At 52.6% G+C, this 23,267-nt stretch overlaps 1 protein-coding gene across 2 annotated transcripts; it reads right to left on the reverse strand.

Annotated features, from left to right (window-relative positions):
- Positions 1-1,470: 1,470 nt before the first annotated feature.
- Positions 1,471-23,267, reverse strand: SPARC (secreted protein acidic and cysteine rich). Of its 2 annotated transcripts, none has more exons than XM_081136967.1 (10): positions 22,933-23,267; positions 13,123-13,192; positions 12,066-12,131; positions 11,350-11,437; positions 9,625-9,746; positions 7,712-7,832; positions 5,935-6,068; positions 5,155-5,303; positions 3,088-3,236; positions 1,471-2,669 (listed from the first exon to the last, which is right to left on the reverse strand). In XM_081136967.1, exons 2-10 carry the CDS (start codon positions 13,177-13,179, stop codon positions 2,641-2,643), a joined length of 915 nt encoding a protein of 304 aa, XP_080993093.1. In that variant the 5' UTR covers positions 13,180-13,192; positions 22,933-23,267; the 3' UTR covers positions 1,471-2,640. The 2 variants fall into 2 exon arrangements, with proteins under 2 accessions (XP_080993093.1, XP_080993094.1); XM_081136968.1 differs by having other exon boundaries at positions 12,066-12,128; positions 22,933-23,185.

Raw genomic sequence — 23,267 nt, forward strand, 5'->3', positions numbered from 1 at the left:
GATAAGCCAATACCAAAGTTTACCGTCTCTCTCTGCCTGGAGAGAGATCATCCTAGAGGTTATGAGACTAGTTTGCATCCCACAAATGGCCAAGACCAAAGTGGCCAGTTCCTCCCTGTTCCTCTCTCTCCTATTGTGTAGAAAAAAGAACACCAGGAAACAGTTGGATTTTTAGGAATTTGTATTATTTTAGTAATTTGAAAACAATTTAAGAGGCAGGGGGACTCTGAGCTTGCACCTAAAGACCCTGCTGTGTGACCCACTGTAGTGGAGCCCACATCTTGGGCCTGTTTCTCTAAGGGGAGTCTTGGGATGCCAGCCTGAAAGATCACATCATTATGAGCATGCATGAGCTTTGAAAAGTGCTTTGTGGACTTATGATGCCCTTATTTTTCCAGAACTGAAGTGTTTTCTTAAAGCAAATGTAATCCCCACCCCCTCCTGGCTTAAAAACCTTCAAAGACTTTCCGTTGCACAAAAAATAAAATCCAAACTCCTTACCATGGCCTATGGGCTGTGTGGTGTGGCCTCTGCCCATCTCTTCAGCTTCATCCAGTATGACCACCCCCTCATATTTTGTGGGCCAGCCATGCTGGTTTGAGACTCACTGTGTTCTGCATCTACCTCAAAAAAAACCCTGTGCATGTGCTGTTCCCTCTGCCTGGAATGCTTTTCCCCTCCTTTAATTCCTTCTTTTTCTTTTGACTCAACTCAAATTTTCTCAAGAAATCTTCCCAGATGCCCTGAAGAGCCGTATCCAATAGAATTTTGTGCAGTGATGAGAATGTTTCACATCTGCCCTATTCCATAGGGTAACCCCCAGCCACATGTAGCTATTGGCACATGAAGTGTCCATTGTGACTGAGAAACTGAGTTTTTATTTTAATCAATTCAAATTTTCATCTAAATAGCCACGCATGGGGAATGGCTACCACATGGAACAGCTGGAATAATTCTGTGTCCTTCTGTTACGGTCCTGGTTTCTTATATTCCTTCATCATGGCACCTGTCACAGTGTGATTTGTGGTTAGCTGTGCAATTGTTTAATCTATCCCTCCCTAGACTGTAAGTTCCAGGAGAAAAAATGCTTTGTCTGCTTTGCGACAATTGTGTCTCCAGCACCGGGCACAGGACCTGGTACCTAGTAGGTGCATCATGTTTGTGGAATAAATGGACAAATGAATGACTAATTAGTGAAAGGTGACAGTTGCTTAGCCTGGTGCTTCTGATAACGAAGTGCTGTAATGAAAAGGGTCGGTCCACAAGTCATAAAAATAAGACAGATTCATACTTAGAGGAACCGTACATTCCCTGTGCGTGAGTAAGCATGTGTGTGTGCAGGTGTGTGCTGAAAAGCATAATAGTGTGTTTGCAAGTTGGCATTTGTGCAGTCACGTGTACACACATATGTCCACAGTCTGCATGTCAGGGTGACAAGGTGGCTGAGACACATGACAATCACTCCGGAAGGCAGTTTCTAAGTCGTTACTTTTATTTTGAAAGATTTGTCAAACTCTCCGCATCGAGGCGAGAGTTTGCATGATTAATAAGAAGCAGCTTTTTCATGAAATGCTTGGAGGTGAACGAGTTCTCAGCCTGTGAGACCTGACCATCCATTGACTTGGAAGTTTCTCTTGATTAGTAGAAGGAAAAGTGGGGGAGGGGAGAAAAAGAGAAACATGCTAGAAACTGAGGGAAAGACCCCTCGTGACAGCTATCCAAAAATGGGGGAAAACAGGAAAAAAAACACCTCAGAAAACAAAACCAATTCACTAACCATTTTTTCTACTTTACAACTTTCTACACCGCACTCTTGATTGTGGCTTTCCTGGCTGGAACAGCCTCCCAGCCCTGCCTCTCCCGGACAGTTAGGAGGGGAGAGGCCCTGTGGACGTGGGGATCCACCCCCCAGAGGCCTGGTGGATTCCAGAGAACTGATGATCCACGGCTCCCTAAAGTTTGAACAGCCTTAGGTGGAAGAAAAAAAAGGCACTGAAAGATGGGGGGAAATGGTGAGGAACTGGTTTAAGCGAGAGCTTATATACTTTTGAGCATAGCCCCGGGTCCTTTCCGTACAGCCCCGGGCAACCAAGACTGGTTATCTGCTGTTCTGGTTGGTGAGTTTCCCAGGGGGTTCTCCCACCTCTGCTCCTCTAGTCCCAGAAACATTCTTGCCAACATCACGTGTCTGTTACTTCCCTTTGTCCACCTTCTGGCCACATGGGGGAGACCCCCACCCCACTGGCAGCCGACCCCCTGAAATAAAATTAACACGAAAGTCTGACTTGGTGAGCATTAATCTGAAACAGAGAAATGGAGAGCAAATCCAAAGATGCAATGTGTTGAAGGCAGACGTGAGCAGATCAGAGCTCCCACCCGCCTGCCGCTAAGGCGACGGGCAGGGCCTCAAGTGGCCGGAGAAGAGAGGATGGGGCGTTAGTGGGTGAGCAAGAGGCAGTTACCACTAAGAACGTTGTGACTTGGTTACAATTTCCGTTTTTAGCACCGTTAATGTGTTCATTTAAATCTATATTAGCACCTTGTCCCCAGGCAGAACAATAGACCATCCAAACATTTTAAACATGGGGGGGAACAGGGAGGGAGGGTTAAAGAGAGTCCGGTACTGCGGGAGGGGTGGGTTCAGATCACCAGGTCCTTGTCGATATCCTCTGCAAACAGGAAAGAGCGGCGTTAGACACGGGGTCCCGTGTGCAGGAGGCGGGGATCCCACCCATCCCCGGGCCCAGGGTCACCCAGGAAGTCGGTGACTGAGATCTCTGGTCTCCCTGTCCCTGTCGCTTACACACCCTGCCGAGTTACATCTCCTCTTTCCCCGATGGGTAGCTGCCAGTTCCCGAATAGTGTGAGGCGCAGAGTGAGCGCTAATGCTCGAGGAAGGGAAAGAGAGACAGCCTGGTGGCCAGAGAAGGATCGGGAAGCCGCCTGAGAGCGAGGCTCACCCGACAGGGAGAGCAGACAGGAGTTAACTAGGCAGAGAGGCCAGAGCTGGGGAGAGAGGACAGACACACAGATGACAGAGAAGAGAAGGGGGGCAGGGGACAGCAGCCCCTCTGCTCAGACACTCACTCTCCTTGATGCCGAAGCAGCCGGCCCACTCATCCAGGGCGATGTATTTGTCGTTGTCCAGGTCGCAGGTCTCGAAGAAGCGGGTGGTGCAGTGCTCCATGGGGATGAGGGGTGCACGCAGCGGGGCCAGCTCAGTGTGGGACAGGTACCTGCGGGGGGAGGAGGGGAAGGCCTGAGGCGTGGGAAAGCCACCGACCTGCTGTGGGACGTACAGCGTAGCACCGCCCCATGAAAAACCTCAGTTTCCCCCTCCATCAAAAAGGGGAAATGTCTAGGGCCCTTGCAGTTCTGAGGTCCCATGGGCTCATAACAAAGGTCTCTTGGCCCATTTCATTGTTTCCTAATTGGCTAAGAGTTGGGGGCACAGAAACTTCTAATGAAAATATTCAATACCTCAGCTATTGGTGGGTCAAAATCTGGTAGGAAGCATGAGTGTTTCCTAAGGACACACATTTCTACAGCTGCAAATGCACAGAAAAGAGACAGTGCTGACTTCTGGGGGGGGACTGGGGCTGGCAGGGAGGGTCAGGGGGCGCTCTAACCTTCCACACAGAGCTCTGATTTTTTCGTATAGCATGTATCATGGGAGAGGGAGGCCTGGTTCCTCTCCCCGGTCCTCCGTTCCTGTTCTTCCAGCTGGTCTTGACTCCAGGGCTATGTATGATTTATTTCCCTGTTCCTCAGAGCCCTAACTAGTTGTCCTCAACATACTCTTCCTAAGGGGCTGCAACATGGCTGCAATTTTCTCTCCAATCCCCAGACCCTCACTGCCCCACCCAACTCATGGAAGGAATCACAGCATTTGAACTGGAAGGAACATCCCTCTCCCCTTTCGTTGCATACAGGTGGGAAAACTTAGGCACAGGGAGGGGTCGGGACTTAGGCAAGGTCACTCGCAGCTCTGGGACAAGGAGAGGGGAGGATGGGTCCCTGGCCCCGGCTGGACCGCTCTTCCAGATTCATAGTCCTTGCAGCCCCATCTGGAAGCCTCCCTCCCGGCCCCTTCCTTGTGGTAGGATCCAGTTGCTCCGCCTGAGCTCCAAATGTCCCCCTGACTTTCCCCTCCCTCCCGCAGTGAGTGACGAAGCTGGATCCCAGCCATGGAAAGAGCCTGGGAGAGAACAAGCAGGGAGTTTCCCAGGGCTCAGGACACCCCAGCCACCCGAGATCACCGACACGCGGTGGGCAGGCTCCAGGCACAAGGGCTGGAGCCGGAGCGAGGGGTGAGCCTCCCGGAGACAAGCATCCCTGGGCACAGTGAGCTCCCCAGGCATGTGAGGAGGGTGCCCTCCTCTCCATGCTTCCCAGGAACAGAGCAAGGGAGGGCCGGAAGGCTTCGGTGAAGGTGACAACCCCGGCCCGGCCGCAGGTGGTCACCCACCACCTGTTCCTTCCAAGGGACTTTTCAACTTTTTCCTTCAGTTGTGAGATACAGATCATCACCCTGAGTGTGAGCTCCATGGGGGCAAGGGCCGTGTCAGTTCTGATTACTGTTAAATCCCCTGCCTAGAATAGTGCTGGGCACATAATAGACGCTCAGTATCACGTTCACCGGCCCACTGCCTGCCGGTGCTGTTGCACAGCCCTTCATAACCCACTGGGGCTTGCAGTGTGGATGGAACTGGCTAAGAACCCCCAGGGCCAGTTTGCCCTGTGGGGCTGGGTCTCAGGGTCTTGCTGAAGGACTGTGGGCATACAGGCTGCCCCACCTCAGCTCGGGCCACCCCTTTTGGAGTCTGGCACTGCTTCTAGCTGACTGTCCCTCAGCAAATGGATCCCCAAGGCCAACACTCACTCGGCTAAGGAAGGATTGTCAGGCTCCGCCTCTCCTGGCTTGAGGAGTGCCTGTGGCTTTCTTCCTCCCAGTTCTGTATCCTTTCTCAGGACGCCTGCTCCTTCCTGGCCCAGCCCCAGGGCACACTGTGGGCTCCAGGGCTGGGACACCAGAGTTTACTGAGAGGATTTTTCGGCCATACCTAGTGCACCTACCAGCTCTGACCCATGACTGTGCACTCCGGGACCACGCCAGAGCAGCCAGCCCTCTGCTCCTGAGGGCCTGGCACTTACCCGTCAATGGGGTGCTGGTCCAGCTGGCCGAACTGCCAGTGCACAGGGAAGATGTACATGTTGTAGTTCTTCTCGAAGTCCCGGGCCAGCAGCTCCACGGGGTGGTCTCCAGCCTCCAGGCGCTTCTCGTTCTCGTGGATCTTCTTCACCTGGGGGAGCAGAGACACTGAGTGACACAGGGTCTAGGGAGACTGTCCAGGCCAGACAGGGTCCCGCCCACCCCTGGCGGGAAGCGAGAGCAGGCGGCGATCAGCCAAGCCCAAGGTTCAAAATGAGGGAAGGAAGTGGCATAGACGGGGTACAGCATCTCATCCACAAAAGTGGAGGCCTGGTAGGATCGCAAAGGGTTCTTCATAGAGCTGTCGCATCGGAATGACCTGTGGGGGCCTTGCTTCACAGAGACTGGTCCAGTAGGCCAGGATGGGGCCCAGGGACCCGCATTTCATCAATACTCCAAATGCTTAATATGTCCATTCAAGTTTAAGATCCACAGACTCAGAAGGAAAAAGTAATAGGGTTGTTTGTGCCTCTTGTTTAACACTGAGCTAAACAAAGTGAGCACCAGGTTTCTTTATTACAGGACTTCTCAGAGCCTTTAAGATGTGACTGTGCACTATAAACCTCCACAGGCAGTGAGGAAAAGTCTGTGTAGTGCCCAGGATGAAGGCACTTGTCAGAGCAGGGATCTAGGGTTACGCTTGGCTGCCTAGTCCTGAGACGGGGACCGTGGATCTCAGACAGCCCGGGGCCAGGCAGGTGTCCTGGAAAGAGACCCCTTACCCGCAGCTTCTGCTTCTCCGTCAGGAGGTTGTTGTCTTCATCCCTCTCGTACAGAGTGACCAGGACGTTCTTGAGCCAGTCCCGCATGCGCAGGGGGAATTCAGTCAGCTCAGAGTCCAGGCAGGGGGGGATGTCTAGGGTCCAAAATGCAAGGGCGGTCAGCACAGACCCCAACTTTCCCTGCCCGGGGCCAACAGGCTGGCGGGGCCACTCTCCCCACCCCATGCCTTCGTCCTGCAGCTGCTACGATCAATGACCTTGGCGCAGTGGCTCAGTCCCTCTAGAGCAGTTTATTCACGCCACATGAGCAAAGGAGATTGCGTGTGGGAAAGAACACTCTGCAACAGAAAGGCTCAGAGGCACATCCGCTGCTGCCTTGGCCTTGGCCTTGGCCTTGATCTGCCGAGAGGAATGGCTCACTCCAGCAGCTCCTGCACCTTTCTGGGGGGTGGGCCAGGACCCATGCTGGTGATGTCAATCACTGGGAGGTGTTTGAAGCTGGGAGGCTGGGGAATAACATCTGTCCGTAGGCCCAGCTTAGCAGCGCTGTGGGGAGTGGGTGTAAGGAATGTTTAGCCACCAGAACATGCTCAGTGATCATTTTTCTGTCCTGGTCTTTGGAACTTAGAATCCCAGATTGCTGGACCTGGAGATTTCATCCAAGTCTACCTTCTTATGGGGCTTATTGGAGGTCAGCATGGAGAAGGGACTTGCTCAAGACCACATTCTCAGAGTCTCATCCAGCATCCAGGGCACGTGAGGGCCCAGGGGCCTGTCCCTCCCTCGTCCTTGGACCTACAGCAAGCCCACTCTGTGGTTAGGACCACTGTCTTCACCAGCAGCTGGGGAGCAGAAGAGAAGCTCTGTGATAGAAACTCTAGGATCTGGAGTGAGTGAGCAAGAGGCCCCAGAGGACAACAAGAGCCACTTGGTAAAAGGCTCCTGGGCACACTCCTCAGTCTCACTGCCCAAGAACTACCAACATTCCTCCCCCAGCCCCCCTTGTCCAGGCCTGTGCCTTCTTATTCCACACCCTGGGCCCCCTAACTGGGAGGGTAGGGCTGACCACAGGAGAACCTGGCTTCCCCTCCTCCTTGCTGCACTCTGCATACCTGAGGCAAGTGAATGGCTCTCTCCAGTGCCATCTGGTGCCAGAATGTACCAGACACGTAACATGGATTTGGTCTTAGAGGGGAGCCGATGTGGCCTTGGGTGTTTCAGATGATAGGGAAGCTGCCAATGCTGAGGGAGGCAGCTGGGCCAACTGAATCGACACCTGGCATCACTAACAAAAGGCCAGACAGCACCCTGGCATTTCTTCCCCCAAACACCTGGCTCCCAGGTTTCTAGAAGAGGGTGGTTAATCATGTGTCTTAAGCAGGCAGATGGAAACGTAATGGAGCAAGAGGGCCAAGGGTCTGACAATACTGAGTACCAGTGGCCCAAGGGGAATCAACAGGCGTACCCCTAGTTTAAAGCATTCAAATTCAAATATTTTAAAAACACTTTATGGTCCCAGGTGGAACAGTCTTGCTTTACAATGCTGAAGCAGGAAAGACTTGAGTTAGCCCCATAAAAGAACTTCCTCATCCTTAGAGAAAAGACATTCTCCCTGCTCTTGTGCTTCCACAACTGCCCAGTCCTTCCCGGGAGATGTCCTGAACGCAGGGCTGAGAGGAAACCACTAAGGGACAGTCATCTCACTTTATAAATAGAAACCCCGAGGCTCAGCGCTCTCTCCCCAAAATGGGAGGCCGGAGGGCCCCAGGAGACTCACATTTGCAGGGTCCGATGTAGTCCAGGTGGAGTTTGTGGCCCTTCTTGGTGCCCTCCAGGGTGCACTTGGTGGCAAAGAAGTGGCAGGAAGAGTCGAAGGTCTTGTTGTCGTTGCTGCACACCTGTTGGCGAAGCACAGAGCACCTCGCCTTCGTTCCCAAAGCCCGTCACTGGCACCGCCCGCCTCGCCTATTTCAGAGATGGGACACTGAGGCCAAGCTAGGAATGTGATCAGTCCAAGGATTCACAGCGAGTTAACCGTGGGGCTGTGACAGGAACCCAGCCTTTAGGCTCCCGGGCCAACGTTCAGGCCATGCTGAGAGCCACTGTCGCTTTCTGAGCAGAGGCGCGACTGAGTCGGGGCTGAGATACGGGAAAACTGGGATGGGGCGAGTCAAAGATGGGGATGGCGAAAAGGCAGCGTGTGGGGAAGAGTTAACACAGCGGGCCTGGGGCTGTGATCCTTAGAAAGGCATGCTTATAAGATCGGCGCTTGACTGGCACCTGGGAAGGTGGCTGGTAAACAGGCCCCTGCACTGTTCCAAAACTTTCCACAAATGATGAAGGTGGCTCCCTGTGTCGAGACTGCTTGTGCAAACAATATGGTCTAGGCTGGGCATCTGCTTTCCTCTGGGAGGCTGGAATTTGGGTACGTGCTAGGCAGGGAGTGCCCCCGTGAACAGCCCTCAGTGAAAACTTTGGGTGCTGAGTCTAATGGGCTAACTTGGGCAGAAACATTACTCACTTGTGGCTACATTTTTGTAGCTGGGGATAGGGGAGGAGACCCGTCATGGGGTGGGGAGAGAGAAAGCAAGCCTAATCCTCGGTTCCTTCAGACTCTGCCTGTGTCTCACTCCCCTATGATCCAGCTGTGTATCCTTACTCTGTCGCTGTAATAAATCTGAGCTGTGAGCACAGCTGTTTGCTGAGTCACGTGAGCTCTCTTAGTGAATCTGTGCCTGTGGGGTGGCCAAGCAGAGAGGCCCAGGGCTGACCAAGGGCAGCAGCCGTAAGTAGCTCATGTTAGCAGGAGGGGAGCCTTGTGTTGAACCTCCTGCACGTACTTGCTTAGTGTTGCTTATATATCACTGCAGAGGGAAACTGGATGGACATCGGTGACCAGTGAGATAGGGGTGAGGAGGGGGGAAGAGTTAACAATGATGCTAAAATTTGCAGCAGAGAGGATGAGTTGTTTGGGGGAGAGAATGAAGAGGGAGAACCCAGGGAAGAGGTTGTGGGAATAATTCTGGTCTAGATTTGCTATTCTGAGCTAGGTCACCAGTAACATGATGGTTGACACCAGTGGCTGCACCAGTGGGTACTCAATAAATATTTACTTGGATGGATGGTTGGTTGAGTGGGTCTTATTAGGAGTAGAAAGGACAGGCTTGAAAGATTTTTTACAAATAGCACATATTAGGTATTTACTAAGTACCCAGCATTATCTGACAGACCCCCACAACAGCCCTGTGAGATTAGGGACTATTTCAATCTCCTCTTTAGAGATGAGAAAACTGAGACTTGGAAAAGTTTAGCAACTTAGCCAAGATCTCACAGCAAGTGGTGGAGATGGGTTCGAAGCCAACCTTCAGTCTGACTCAGAACCCACAGTTTTGGGCTGGAAGCTTTGCTAAGCTGTTCCTTTGGTGAGAAAGCCCCTCTCGGTGCCTGATGTTGCGGATATATCTCTTCAGAGTCTGACCCAGAGCTTGGAACCTGGTGGTGCTGAGTAAATTCTTGCTGGTTGCTGGAGCATCCCAGGGCCAGGCAGAGCCTCACCTCCAACTCACCTCCACTTTCTTCCTGTGACTAGATCTAGTGAGGGGACTTTTGAGACTAGAGCTGCTCAGTAGAACCACCAACAGTTTTCTGGGCCCAATCCCCCAGCCCCCCGCCTCGCCCCTCAGTGCTCACCTTCTCAAACTCGCCGATGGGGGCAGGGCAGCTGGTGGGGTCCTGGCACACGCACATGGGGGTGTTGCTCTCATCCAGCTCGCATACCTTGCCGTGCTTGCAGTGGTGGTTCTGGCAGGGGTCTGGCAGAGTGCAAGGGCATGTAGTTAGTACCACCCGGGCTAGCACATGCACCCCAACCCAATCCAGACCGATCCCTGGGCAGAAGTCTTCGCCTGTGCCCTCCACTCTGGGCTTTGGGCAGCTGAGCCCTCCCTTCTCTTCTGCTGAGCCCAGGATTGGCACTTAGGGGAGCACTTGGGGATTAGAGATTCAGTCTGAGGTCATGATCAGGCACATTTCAGGGGTGCTGTTGGCTCAGTGTGGGACCAGGCACACTGGATGCCATATGGCTCCCCTGAGGATTGAAGCAACCCTTGTGTTCTCAGCTTTCGGTTGGTCAACCATATTGAGGTATTTTTGGATTCAGAATAGACTTTCTAGAATGACAGGGAAAGTCAGCTGTCATCATGGAGCCAGGGAGCTGTGAGGCCCAACAAAAAGGACTTGAGAGGCTGTGGAGGAAAAGGGACAAGAGCCCTGAGACCCACAGGGAACAATAGAGCCCGGCTTGTGCTGTAAACACGGGATGTGGTGGGCGTGCAGGGGAAGGAACAGGGGTCAGCAGGCGCCCCTGCGCTGCGACAGAATTCCGCGCCCGCAGGATGAGAGCTCCGTCCAGCCTTTCCTCCTGACGCTTGACTTGGGTATTTTAGTCATTTTCGTTAGACGCCTGCTCTGCCAGGCACTGGGCCAAGGGCTCTCATGCTTTGTCTCACGATCCTCCCACAGCCCTGCTGTTGGGGACTGTGAGGCTGAGGCTGAGGCTGGGGCTGAGACTGAGACTGAGGCTGGGCCTGGGGCTGGGGCTGAGGCTGAGACTGAGGCTGGGGCTGAGGCTGGGGCTGAGACTGAGAGAGACTGAGACTGAGTCTGGGGCTGAGGCTGAGACTGAGGCTGAGGCTGGGGCTGGGGATGGGGATGGGGCTGGGGCTGGGGCTAAGGCTGAGGCTGGGGCTGGGGCCGGGGCCAGGGCCGAGGCTGAGGCCGGGGCGAGCCAAGCAGGCAGTCCCGGGGCGCTCGCATGGGGGCCGACAAGTCTAAAAGCAAACTTTGGTTGCTTTGCCTGCCGAGTCCACTCTGGGGATAGAGATGCCAACTGGAGCCCAAGGCCCTAGGCCAGCTCTCTCTCTGGCTCTAACCCCATGGATAGCACTGTATGAGTCATGCCAGGGGTCTGGGCCTCATTTCCTCCTGGCTGCGTGAAAATCAAATAAGCTAATGTGTGTGAAAGCTTCCGAGGTGCCCTCAGGTCTGCTCCTGTGTGGGGCTTGGGCTCAGACAGAGGCCGTCGCGGAGCTCATGTGACCAGTGAGCTCCGTGAGAATTCGAGACCCACCTTTGGAACCGGGGAGAAGGGCTGTGAGGGGAGAGGGCCCTTTCCAGCTGAGGGACCTCCCTTCCTGCCGCTCACAGCATGGACAGCCTGGCTGTGAATGGATCTTTCCCAGATTCCAGAGAATATTCCTAACCTTTAAGACAAAGCAGTTTCTTCCCCACAGCCCACCCTGTAGGGAGGACCCCCACCCTGCATCTCCTTGGGAAGGAACCTCATGTAGGCTGTCCCCATGCCCAGGCAGCAGAGGGCAAAGACTGGACGTGACAAGACTCGGGGAAGGGACCTACTTTCAGCCACCACCTCCTCTTCGGCTTCCTCGGCACCTTCCTCAAATTCTCCTACTTCCACCTGGACGGGGTTGGCTCCCACGGGTACCTGGGTGGGAGGGGAAGAAATGGTTCATTGGCCCCACCCCATCCCAGACCTGGGAGAAAGGGCTGGAGGCCCGGGGTGGGGGTAGGGGGCTTGGCTGCAGCTTTAGGTACCCACAGGGGACAGTGGGATGACAAGCTGGAGAGCTGTGCTGGACCCAGGTCACAGAGGGCACAAATGCCAGCTCCAGAATCTAGACTTAATCTTATAGCCCCACTGCGTCTGTTGTGCCCTATGGTTCTATCGAGAGGCATCAGGGGCCACCAAGGGTGTCAGGGCAAGAGGGGGCGTCAAGCTCTCTACCCCCACCAGCCACACAGGGGCAGCTCCCCTTTCATCTGCTTGATATATGGGGAGATTGGGTGATCATCAAAGAAAAAATTATCCTGCAGCTAAAAAAAAGTAAAAATTTTCGAAATTATAACTCTCACCTGCAGGGTTCCACTGAAGGTTTGGGAAGCATTCAGGAGGGTATCAGACTGGAGGATGTGTAGGGTTTATATCTGTGCTGCATGCACATGGGGGTGACAAGTGCCCCGTTCCAGCAGGAGACCCACAAAACCTGTCTGGTTTCCTCGGGGAATGGGTGTGGGCAGGGAGGGGCAGGGGCCTGGGGTCACCACCCACCTACCTCGGATACCTCAGCCACCGTTTCCTCCACCACCTCCGTCTCATCAGGCAGGGCTTCCTGCTGCTGCTGGGAAGAGAAAACGGGGTTCAGGGAGGTCAAGGCCAAGGCCTGGGGAGGTAGTGGAGCAGCTCACTGGACATTCCAAGGCCATGGGTGACAGGACAAAGGCCAATTCTGAGCTTGAGCTTGGAAGGCGTCCCCACTGCTTCGACTCCAGGGTCTGCAAACCACAGGAGCAGACCACTGCTTCTCGCCTTCCTTCCTCTGCGTTTCGTTCCCTCCTCTGGCAAAGGCTTCCAGTTTAGCTTTGGATAACCACCCCTGGCCCTCTGCACACAGTTCTCGAAGGGACCGTGTCAGTCAAGGTGCCCCCACTCCCCTGGCCAGGAAGCAGGCCCAGGACCCAAGCTCAGCCAGACGGGTGCTTCTTGAAAATATTCTTATAATCTTGGCACGTTCTCTCTCAAGATGTGGAAACTGTTGGAGCAGATCTAGTCAGATGCCAACCTCTCCAAGACTGTCCATTAGTTCCTACCTCCCAGACTCTGGAATTTCCTTTTCCTGTTCTCCCCAAGGCCTTTGCTTTTACAATTAATCTACCTCGGTATTCCTTTCCCTGTAATTTAGTCAGATTGCAGCCTGTTGCTTGCAACCAAATAGCCCTCACCGATTCAGAAACGAACCCGTCCCTCTTGACTCAAGTCCTCTAAGTCATTCCCATAGCACCGCTCCCCCTCTGCTAGAATTCCTCATGTGATACAGTGGTTGCTGCCTCCTAAAGCAATCCTGGTCTGTTTCTGAGCAACTCTGACTGCTAACAAGTTCATCTTATTACATGGAAACCTCTTTTCTCTGGACTCTCCACCTAGTGGTCCTCATTGTAATTTTTATCCTGAGCTTATTAGTTTAAGGGAAAAAGTCTTCTTAAAATATAAGACAAATAACTTGAGAGGCGGAAGTCCCTGTCCCTTCTGAGCATCCAGCACTGGCAGATACGATGGCCCTGAGCTGCTGGTGGGAGGTTACGACCAAGCAGAGATGATCTTTAGGTACTTACAGGGGCTGCCAAGGCCCTCCCGGCCAGGCAAATGAGAAAGAAGATCCAGGCCTTCATGGTGCTGGGGACCCTGCAGAGAGAGAAATTGAGATTTCAGTAAGTAGGAGTCTTCTTGATGGAGGTTCCTTCTGAAGCTGAATTCCAGTGATATACAAGATCATTTAATTTTATTATTAAATTTTTATTGATTGATTTTGAGAGAGAGAGAGAGAGAGAGACATCGGTTTGTTGTTCCACTTATTTATGCGTTCATCGGTTGATTCTTGAATGTGCCCTGAGTGGGAATCGAACCCGCAACCTTGGCGTATCAGGATGATGCTCGAACCTACTGAGCTACCTAGCCAGGGCCTACAAGATGATTTTAGATGTACACGTTAAATGATAGCGAAAGACATGGGAAAAACTGCTTCTACTCAGTCTTCTTTCCACCCTGATTACATGAGAACATCTTAGTCCGATGCTGAGATATCTTTACCGCTCATCTATATTCCTTTCTGCCAGAGAGCAGGCCTCTGGCTCAGAGCCTCCACGGGAAACTATATCCAGCTGGGGTTCAACAAAGTTGTTTTGTCTTCTTTGTATTTCTTTTTATAGCTTCCTTCTCTTGATGACAAAGGTGCACAGATTTTTTCCATTTATGGTAATGGTACAGTCTCCTTTCTCAATACATTTATTTTAAGTTTTTACAAAGTGATCATGAAGATGATTGCCTCGTTTGTCAAGTTCGGACGGTGCTGACCCAGATCACGTCCAAGGGGCCTTCAGTCCCTGATGTTCTAGAATTATTTTCCTATCCCTTCCAAACTCCCCTCCCTCCCCCCCTCCGCCTCTCCCCTCCCCCTCCCCTCCCCCTCCCACTCCTCCTCCCTGTCGCCTCTGTAATGGCAGAAATTAACAGGCAGCAACCTCTTGCCGATTTGAGACAGTGAGATCTACGTTCGAAAACAAAAGAACCGTGGTCTTGGACCCGTGGAAACTTTTCTCCATTCCACCCAGAAGTGGCAGCACTTCCCTGGACCCTCTAGGGAACCTGTCCAAATGAGTACAAGTAACACTCTCGGCCTGGGAGGGACCCTGAAGCTGAACCTCCTTGATGATTCCGCGCCAACGACGCCACCCCTGACGGGCAATCCGTGGTGAAGACATTTTGGTTCTTGCTCTAACTAAATGTGCTTCCATTTTCAAATGGCTTTAAAATGCTGGAAGCTCTTCCTCCTACTGACCCAAATTTGCCTCCCTCAAACTTCTCCCGGTCTACTCTGTCTCCCCTCCTGTGGCCAAAGAGAAAGAGCACATTCCCTCTGCCCCCTGACAGCTCTTAGGATTGGGGAGCAGTCGCCCTGTCTTTCCTCTGTTGTCCCCCCAAACTTCCAGATTGGGCTTATCACCCCTAGTTCCTCCCAAGACCTCATAACCGACCAAGCACCTTGGAGGTATGGGAAAAACCCTCGGCTTGGAACTAAACACCAGGGATTTTTACTCTGCCTCAATAGTGTTCTGGGGAATTCGTGACGTCTCTAGACCTTGGGCCCCCTTCGGTTAGTTGAGAGAATTAGACTAGGTGAGCTTCGAGGTGGCAGGCCAGGACCTTAAAATGTCACAGGCCCATGCTGGCCTTGGTACACAGCATCGCCTTGGAGAAGCAAACATTTTCACTTGGATTCTAGCACAGTATCTGGGTAGCAGGAACAGGCAGGGGAAGAGCAGAGCTCATAACGGCCCTTTACTGCATTAAAATAGACACAAAACCTCACCTCCTATTCCATGGGGTGTGCATAATATAAAACTAACTGAAATGTAAAGGAATCCGCCTGGGAGCTTGGCACGGCTTCGCCATGGCCCCGACTCCCAGAAGCCGTCTTCCCTTTCCAGGCAGTTTTTGGAATGTCCCCCCTCACACAGTTGTAGGCTTGTTCCCCGCAGGCCTAGAGGTAGAAAAAAATCTCCCTTCTTGCTTCCCCAGTTGGAAGACACAAGCAAAACACCTCCTGCATGTGGCTTCCGACGAATGGAGCAGGAGAGAAACATCAATGGAGGACTTGTCTGAGACTGTCTGAAGTTAAGGGCCAAGGTGAGACTGGTCGCTAGGACAAAAAAGTCACCTGTCTGGGCTCTAGTGACAGAGAGGTCAAGTCACTGGAGAAAGAGCTCAGTTGGCCTGGAAAGGTAATAAGCTCAGGAGGCAGAGGCAGGGAGATGGGCGTCTCCACAGTCTGGCAGCCGCAGAGTCCATGTCCTTTCTCTGAGCAGAGGAACCCTGCTCCCTCTCTGACCAGGGAGGAGCTTGGGGGTGGGCTCGTCCACCTGTCCCCCCTCATTACTTTCCTGCACTCCTTTCCCAAGTGGCACATTCACCCTTTCTGCCACCTCCCCCCCAGGCTTTGCAGCCAGAAAAGTAATTCTAAATCTTGCCAAGCTTTGTAGTTTCTTATACACTGTCCCCTTAAAGCCTTTGACACAGGGCAGGCAGCCAGGCAGGCAGGCGTGGGAGGTCCACTTTCCCGAAGGGGAGTCTGCAGTTGGGAGAGGAAATCATGCAGCATCCAGCCTCACCCAAGCTGCCCAGCTCCCTTCTCTTGGAGTTGGATGGGGCCTGACACGGATTATGTTCAGAGACTGGTATAGGGGGTGGGGGAGAAGTTCACGAAGTGGGAGCATTAAGGACCCAAAATTTTGGAAAAGGAGTTGTTTTCCAAATTGTGGGTCCTGCCCTGCCCCTGGTGCTACATCACAGGTCCCAGAGCCCTTTCCCTCCAGATGATGGGACCCGAGGGAGGGGGAGCAGCTGGGCTGTCTCTGTACATGCACAGCCACACCCCCTGTATAGCCGTGGATCCATCTCTGAGGGTCTCTAAAACACCACAGGCCAAAGGCCAGGCTCCCATCCTGCAAAACTAATAGGGTGTGAGAGTAGCCTCAGCAAGGTCAGGACACAGGGTCAAACCCCAACATTCACAGCTAATCAGCTGTGCACACATACTTTGCTAATCAAACCTAGGCCTGGTAAAAATATAAACACCTTCATATAAATGACCAATATTAAATGAAAACTCCCTTCTTTGCATCTCCTGAATTTCTGATGATGCATATGTGTATCTTTTTGAAAGTGTTTTCATAATCCGGCATCCCATTGGGGCCTCAAGGCATGCCTTTCTATCTGGTAGCACAGGCGAGAAAACTGAGGCCCAGAGAAGGAACCTGCCAGGAGTGAGTGGCAGGGCTGACCGAGGCCCCGGCAGCCCCACTCCACCACTGGCCTCCACCACAGGCTCCCTTGGCGGCCGTTCCCTCCGGGTGCTCACCTGAATGGGGCCCAGATGGGCTATGGGTTGGCCCGAGGTGCGGGGGGGGGGGGGAGGTGGCCCTGGCCAGGGGAGGAACAGGAAGTGTATTTCCCTTGGCTCGGTGGTCACCAAAGGCAGACACCGCTCACCCCCACCCCACGGCCGCCGCCGCCTCCTGTTCCGTACATCAAGTCCCTTCCTTTGCCTTTATTTGCTCTGGAGATGGCTGAGAACCCGACCCTGGCTGCCAGCAGGACCTGAGGCTGAGGTCACTTCTCTCTTTGAAAGAACTGTGGGGATGGAAAAGTACAGCCAGCCCCCCAGTTCATCTCCCTCAAAACATAAAGGGTTCCCTTCGGGCTCTCCCTGGATACTGAAAAGTTGCTAAATGTCAGAACTGGGGGAAATCCCAGAATCATAGAATTTTAGACTGTGGTTTGGAATCATAGGCTTTTAAAAAACGTGAAGCAAGGATCTGAGTTGCAATGATTAAATCTGATTTGAGTAAAAGGTTTATAAAGCAATGCCGTCCAGGAGAACTTTCCGAGATGATGAGAGTATGTGGTTATCAAGCACTTGAAATGTTGCCGGTGCAAACGAGGAACTCAATTCTTAATTGTATTTCATTTCAGTTCATTTAAATCTAAATAACCACATGTGGCTTGTGGCTACCAATTACACAGAGTGGTTATAGGCTTTTCTGGAGCTCATGGGCTCTGCAGACAGGATGTACAGGTTCAAATCCTGGCTCTGCTACTTAGCAGCTGACCTTCCTTCTCTGGGCCTCAGTTCATTTCTCCATCTGTAAAATGGAGATAATACCCCTACTGTGAAAGGCTCATGGGTGATATTCATGAGAGGATATGAGAAGTAAGCAGTGTTGTTTGGAAGAGCATCTTAAAATCCAAGGATCCCAGAATCTCCATCCCCCTCAAGTATCCAGGGCAAGAATCCCAGCTCTTTGTGGCCCAGGGAGAAAGGCGGTTGGGGTGGAACAAAGGAGACATTGCTCCTCTTGGTCGAGGGGAAACCAGCCCGGCCTCCAGGCGGGCCTCTTAGTTGGGCTGCTGACGCAAAACAAGCATCTCGCTCCCACTGTTTGGCTTGGAAACAAGGCTTCCAAAAAACACACGTTCATGGTAAACAAGCCCAAAGAGAGGAAAACAAGTCGAGAGGCTAAAGAGGAACCCAGGAGCCAGGCTTGCCAGGGAGCTGGGACTTGGAAAAAGCCAGCCCAGAGAGGCGCCACAGAGGCCAGTGTGGCCACGCTGGCACTCACAGGCCAGGGAGCAGACACAGCCACCGGAGGTGACGTGAAAGGCAGGAGTCCTGAGATCGAGGCTTGGCAGTGTTGCCCAGCTCGTCCCGCAAACTTAGGGAAGGCTCCTCTACCCCCTGGACTCATCTAGCCTTGCTCTCCTGCACAATGGGGAGATGGTTTTAGGTCAGTAATGTTCAAAATTACGCAGGCCAGCGGGCCCTCTTTTCAATGAAATCTTCTGCTGAAGTTGAATATTTGAAACAACTAAAACCCTTTTACATTTGTTGAAACATGGAAATGTGTTATTATCTATTCAATAAATCAGCTTGAAATTAGAAAACAAACACAGGTAAAAGTGGAGACAGGGCTGGAAGTCCTACATACTCGAACACTCCTAAGATGCCTCAGAGCACCTCTGGGTGCCCATGAACACAATTTGAAAACCCTGGGGCAAGGTGTCCCTAAGGTTCCTTTTATTCCTGATGTTCTGAGTCAATGCAGGCAGACGGTTGGGAGTATCACCTCTCCCAACTTGCCCCTTGACTCTCCACTTTCCCTCCTAATATTTCTTGCTGGAAGGGAAAAAGCCAAGGAAAAAGTTTAGGGTGTTATGGGTGCAAAAGCCTAGAATCGAAGAGGTTCTGGGGCAACTCAGAAATAGCCCCAGAGTTTGAGACTGGAAATCAGTCTGACTTAGATCCTGTAAAGGCATCTAAGATGCCACGTTTCACTGAGGTTGGGAGAGGCCCCCGGGGTGGAGCTTCAGGCTCTCCTCCTTGGCGCCCCCTAGGGGCCCCTGCTGTATCTGTGTGACCACAATAGGAGGGGAGGAGGAATGATATCCAAGTGTCCAGTCTGTCACATCCCAAAGATGGCAGATACGTGGCATATGTGCCTCCACCTCTCCTCCTGTGCGTGTGGCAGACATTATAATCAATTTTATGACCTTTCCCCTACAGTCCAGAGTGGCATCTGAATCCTGGACAGTTCTCCTGGCAGACACCACCAATGGATTGTGAATTTCACAAGCCATGTGAAACCTCTTGGCCATGCTTCTGATTTTAGAAACAGAGAAACTGAGGATCAGAGAGGGAAAACAACTCACTCAAGGTCATACAGCAAGCGGGTGGCTGAGCTAAACTTCCAGATGTTAACCTTGTTCTGTTTCTTTTTTTTATCTGATCAATCTGGAATCTAATGTCATGACTAACACAAGGTGACTCAGAGAGATCCCCTGAAGAGATAGGTTAATACCAAGTTTCTGAAAGAACCCAGCTCTGGAGACAATTCATACTTTCCCTACAGACATCAAGCTGTATGGCTTAAGGAGTGAAGGCAGAGTTAATTTCCTAAGACATCTCCTGGATGAAAAGGCAGCTGGTTTCTAAATAATTTTGTCAAGTCGCTGCATGCTGACTCTGGCCCTGCTCGGCCCAGCTGTCCCTGAGCTCAGGACAGGTTGGGAGACAGGCTTTGTGCTACAGAGAAAGGGTAGTTTCATTAATCCCCAGGGTGAGCCGAAAACTCAGCTCCAGTCTTCCCTTCCCTCCTTTAAAGACAGAGGTTGGGGAGGGAGTCAGCAGGAAGCAAATGAGCAGCCACCTATTAGCCACGTCCGTCGGTCATGCTGCCCCAGTGACGAAGCCCTGTGGGCTGGGATAGGCCACTGCAGGTCAGCAACGGAGAAAAGTACTGCTCATTATATACTATCCACGGGGCTCGTTGCCTATAGAGGGAGGTGTGTAACCGTGACAACAGACCGATCAGATGAAAAACAAATAAAAAAACACAAGGTGAACATCTGGATATTTCCAAACACCTGGAAGTTTGGCTCAGACATCCGTTCGCTGTGTGACCTTGAACGAGTTATTTTCCCTTCCTGAGTCTCAATTTCTCTGTAGACTATAGCGGTGGTCTGGTTCCGGTGCTGTATGTATGTATGTAACGTGTCTGTCTTTCCATCATGACCTACAGCTGCGTCTGGCTGTGCACAGCCGTATGTGGCTGCAAATGGCAGTTGTGTCTGCACGCCTGACAGGGTGTCTGCAGAAGTTACCTGTGGCCCGGGGCCTCCGTGCGAAGCGGTGCATGTGTGCCTGTGTGCGCCCGCCCGACGGCATCTGTCGGCTTCAGCCTGTACAGGCGAGGGGCAGGGTGTGCGTATGCATCAAGATGTTTACCTGGAACTTGTCTGTGAGTCAAGGTCTCAGGTATGTGAGTGTGTGGCCGCTGGGTCTGCTCGCGTACTGACGGAGGCATTACTTTTTAGCTGTGCCAGGAGGTGCCTATCGGTGAAATCAAAGTGTATACTCTGCATGGGTTTGTGTCCGTTCCTGTTTACCTTTGCACACTGAGCTACCTATCTAACACCGCAAGACAAGCATTCTCCTGTTTATGTTGCATCCTCAGCTCTTTCCTTTCCTCCACCATCCTTTCCTATTTATAACATTTTCAGCAAGAAAAGCTGCTCTTGTGAATAGTAAACCACAGCCATAGTACTGGCTGACAAGTCTCCGCAGATGGGTAAAGATTTTAGCAGGACTGTTATGAAAACTAGCATCCTATGGCCCCTCCTCTCTTGTTTCCTTTCAACCATGGGAACGGGGGCGGGGGGGGGGGTTAAAAATGTTGGCCATCTATTCCTTCTAATGAAGGCAGCATCTGGAATTTAGGTTTGCAGGACTTCAGAGCAGGAAGGGTCACTGGAGATCATCTAGGCCAGATTCCCCATTTAACAGATCAGGAAACTGACTGAGGCCAGGAGAGGGGAAGGGTCTTTGTCATTGTCACTTGCTGTTAGGACCCACCCCTGCGGGTGCCTGGACTGATGTTCTGTCAACACTGGGGGATACAACATTCTTGGGAAATACTCAAGAAGAGACCCAAATCAAAATGAATTTAAACAATATATTTTTAATATGGCTGTTAGCACTTTTAGTAAAGGGAAGTTATATACAACCCCTAAGATGACAGAGCTGCCAAAGAAAAAAGCTGGGAATGATTTCACCAACTCTACGGATGCCATAAATCCATCCGTTCTAAAAACTCTTGCATTAGGTGGGAGGGCCACATCTTAGCAAGTGCTTCCCTGCGCCTCACCCTGTTTCGCCCACATAATTTCCCTTTCAGGTGCCTGCTGTTACTGCTTTTTAACCAAGGAGGGAGCAGGGGCACAGAGAGGAGAAGCTATTAGTTCAAGGTCCAATGGCATCTTTGGAGCAAAGGTGGAACTGAAATTCAGGCCTTCAGTGCCCTGTCTGGGAGCCTGTCACGGCCCCACAGCTGCCCTGGGACCCTGGGAGATCAGTAGGGCAGGGCCTGCAGGCTGATATTTTAGCATTTGGGGGATGCAGCGCAGTGGGGGACATTCAGACTGAGCCTGATGTACGTTTGAGTGCTCCCAGCATCCCCTCCCAACCAGCAGGCAGAGACCCTGAAAAAAGGTTACCGTGGCAACTCGCATTCCTCCTAGAGTGAGTCAGGCAAAGAAGAGCTTTCAGTGGGTGGGACTTGGAAAAAGTTTCAAAAGTTGATTCCCTCTCTGAGCCCCCCTCCCCCTCCCCCTTCCTCTCCCCCTCCCTTAGCTCCAGGCTTTGTCGATGTGGCAGCTGATGGCCGCCAGTTAACTCTCTCTTCCCCCAGCCACTTCTATTTCAAAAGCTTTCAGCCTCCTGAAAGTATACATTAGTTTCCAGTCCCCACCCCCTCCAGCTCCCACCCCATGCCCTCTGGCTATTTTGGGGGTCGTGCATCCCCCTGAGAATATCTTAAGACTGAAGGCTGCGGACACCCTCTTGTGCTCTCTCTTTCTCTCTAACACACACACACACACACACACACACACACACACACACACACACACACACACTCTGCTGTACACGTAGTTTTAAGGGGCTTGCAGATGCCTTGAAGCCCACTCAAAGGCTAGTCTATGGATTCCTGTTTAAGACACCTTCCTTTGAAAGTTTCACAGCCCATCAGGTGGCCCAAAGACCATCATGTCCAACCCTCACTTTTACAGATGGGGAAACTTACCTAAGACCACACATAAAAGGCGTGCCTACGTGTGCCATTCCGTTTCCCATTTGCTTCTCACCTACCATCAGCGCTGGGGGTGCACAGACATTTAACCCTAGAGCATTGCTGGTGAAAACATTTGCTCTATGTGTTCTGCATAGAATGCTGTCCTTTCTGGAGGAAAAGGTGTGCCTCTCTGTTCGCTTCTGGGCAGACTGGGCTTCCTGGAAGACCATGCCTCATCCTAGTGCCCTTTTTCCCTTGGTGTCCCTCAGGACTCAGGAAGCCCACTCATCAACCAGCCAATGGAGCCAGCAGGGTAAAGACAGGAAGGGGTTCATCTGAAGAAGACCTAACACCCTAAAGGCTAAGCACCAGTCCTGTGCAGGGCTTGGACTTCTCGAAACAGGAGGTGTGCAAAAACTGCCCCAACCTTCTCAGTCTTGCCTTTTCTCTTCCCCCTCTCAGCACATTTTCCACCACACCCAGCCTCCCATAGGACCCAAGGCCCTGGTTGGATGATATCAGATGCCTGGGGTCTCCAGATCCAGACACACTAAGGGCTACTGCCAGTGAGTTCCCGCGTTCGCCCCCCAGGGAGCCCAGGACGGGAGCAATGCCTCACCCAAGACCGCCTGGTGCCTCTGAAATCGGTGTGTGTGCTTGGGGGTGGGGATGTCCATAAGGGAGAATTCAAGGGAAACAGGAGCCTTCCCTGAGGTGCTAATTAAGGGTAAAGACCCCACCCCCACCCCTTTAGCCTTCGGGAGATTAGTGTCTCATTCATGCAAAGTCCCTTTTGGAAAACAGAGCCCCTGACCAAGCACCAGGTCTAGGAAGTTTCTTCTCCTAGATTGGGGAGCAGGGCAGACACAGGCTGCTGGCGGGTCCCCGTGGCAGCTGTGACCAGATCAGATTCCCGGGGGGGGGAAGAGGCTGCCACATTTGCAAAGGGAGCAAAGAGGACAGGCAGGCAGCCTCTGAAACCAGAGACAGACACCGAGAGAAGACTCCCTCCAAGACACAGTGCGATTATTTTCTGCAAACCTAGAAGTTACACTGTGATCGCACCTGAAAAGCAACAGGCAGGGAGTCCGTGGCCCCTACCCTCAAGGGGAGCCCAGAGGAGATGCACACCCCCTTCCCCGACCCCAGGCCTCCCAGCACAGCCTCCCCCTCCCATGTGCACACCCTGGAGTGAACTAGGGTGCAGGGCGCAGAAGGGAGACAGGGCAGGGCCGGGCGTACCTCGGTGGCAGGCGGGCAGCAGGCTGAGCGCTCCGGCCGTCTGAAGGTCTGCGGGAATGTGGAGGGGTTTAGAGCCGGGCGACAGGAAACCGCTCGGAGCTCGGGCTGGGGAGGTCCCTCCTCCTCTGTCTCCTCCTTTCCCCGCCCCACCCCCACCCCCAGCCAAAGCTGCTCCGACTCCCAGTTCTCTTTCCTCCCCTTGTGGTGGGCTGTCCTGAGCAGACTCCTGGACCCGGCCTGCCTCTTGGGTTCTGGGGCTGCTGCCTAAACAGGCTCCCGGAGTGCCAGGGCTGGAAGGGCCTGCAGGAGTCACCCAGGACAGCCTCCCCTTGTTC

The sequence above is a fragment of the Miniopterus schreibersii genome (assembly GCF_964146895.1).
Source record: "Miniopterus schreibersii genome assembly, chromosome: 4".
Classification (NCBI taxonomy): domain Eukaryota; kingdom Metazoa; phylum Chordata; class Mammalia; order Chiroptera; family Miniopteridae; genus Miniopterus; species Miniopterus schreibersii.

Coding starts and splice junctions, on each gene's coding strand:
- SPARC (XM_081136967.1), bottom strand. CDS start 13,179: ATGAAGGCCTGGATCTTCTTTCTCATTTGCCTGGCCGGGAGGGCCTTG. Junction 12,132..13,122: donor GGAGGGCCTTGGCAGCCCCT/GTAAGTACCTAA, acceptor TTCTCTTCCCAG/CAGCAGCAGGAAGCCCTGCC. Junction 9,747..11,349: donor AGAGGAGGTGGTGGCTGAAA/GTAGGTCCCTTC, acceptor GCACTCTGCCAG/ACCCCTGCCAGAACCACCAC.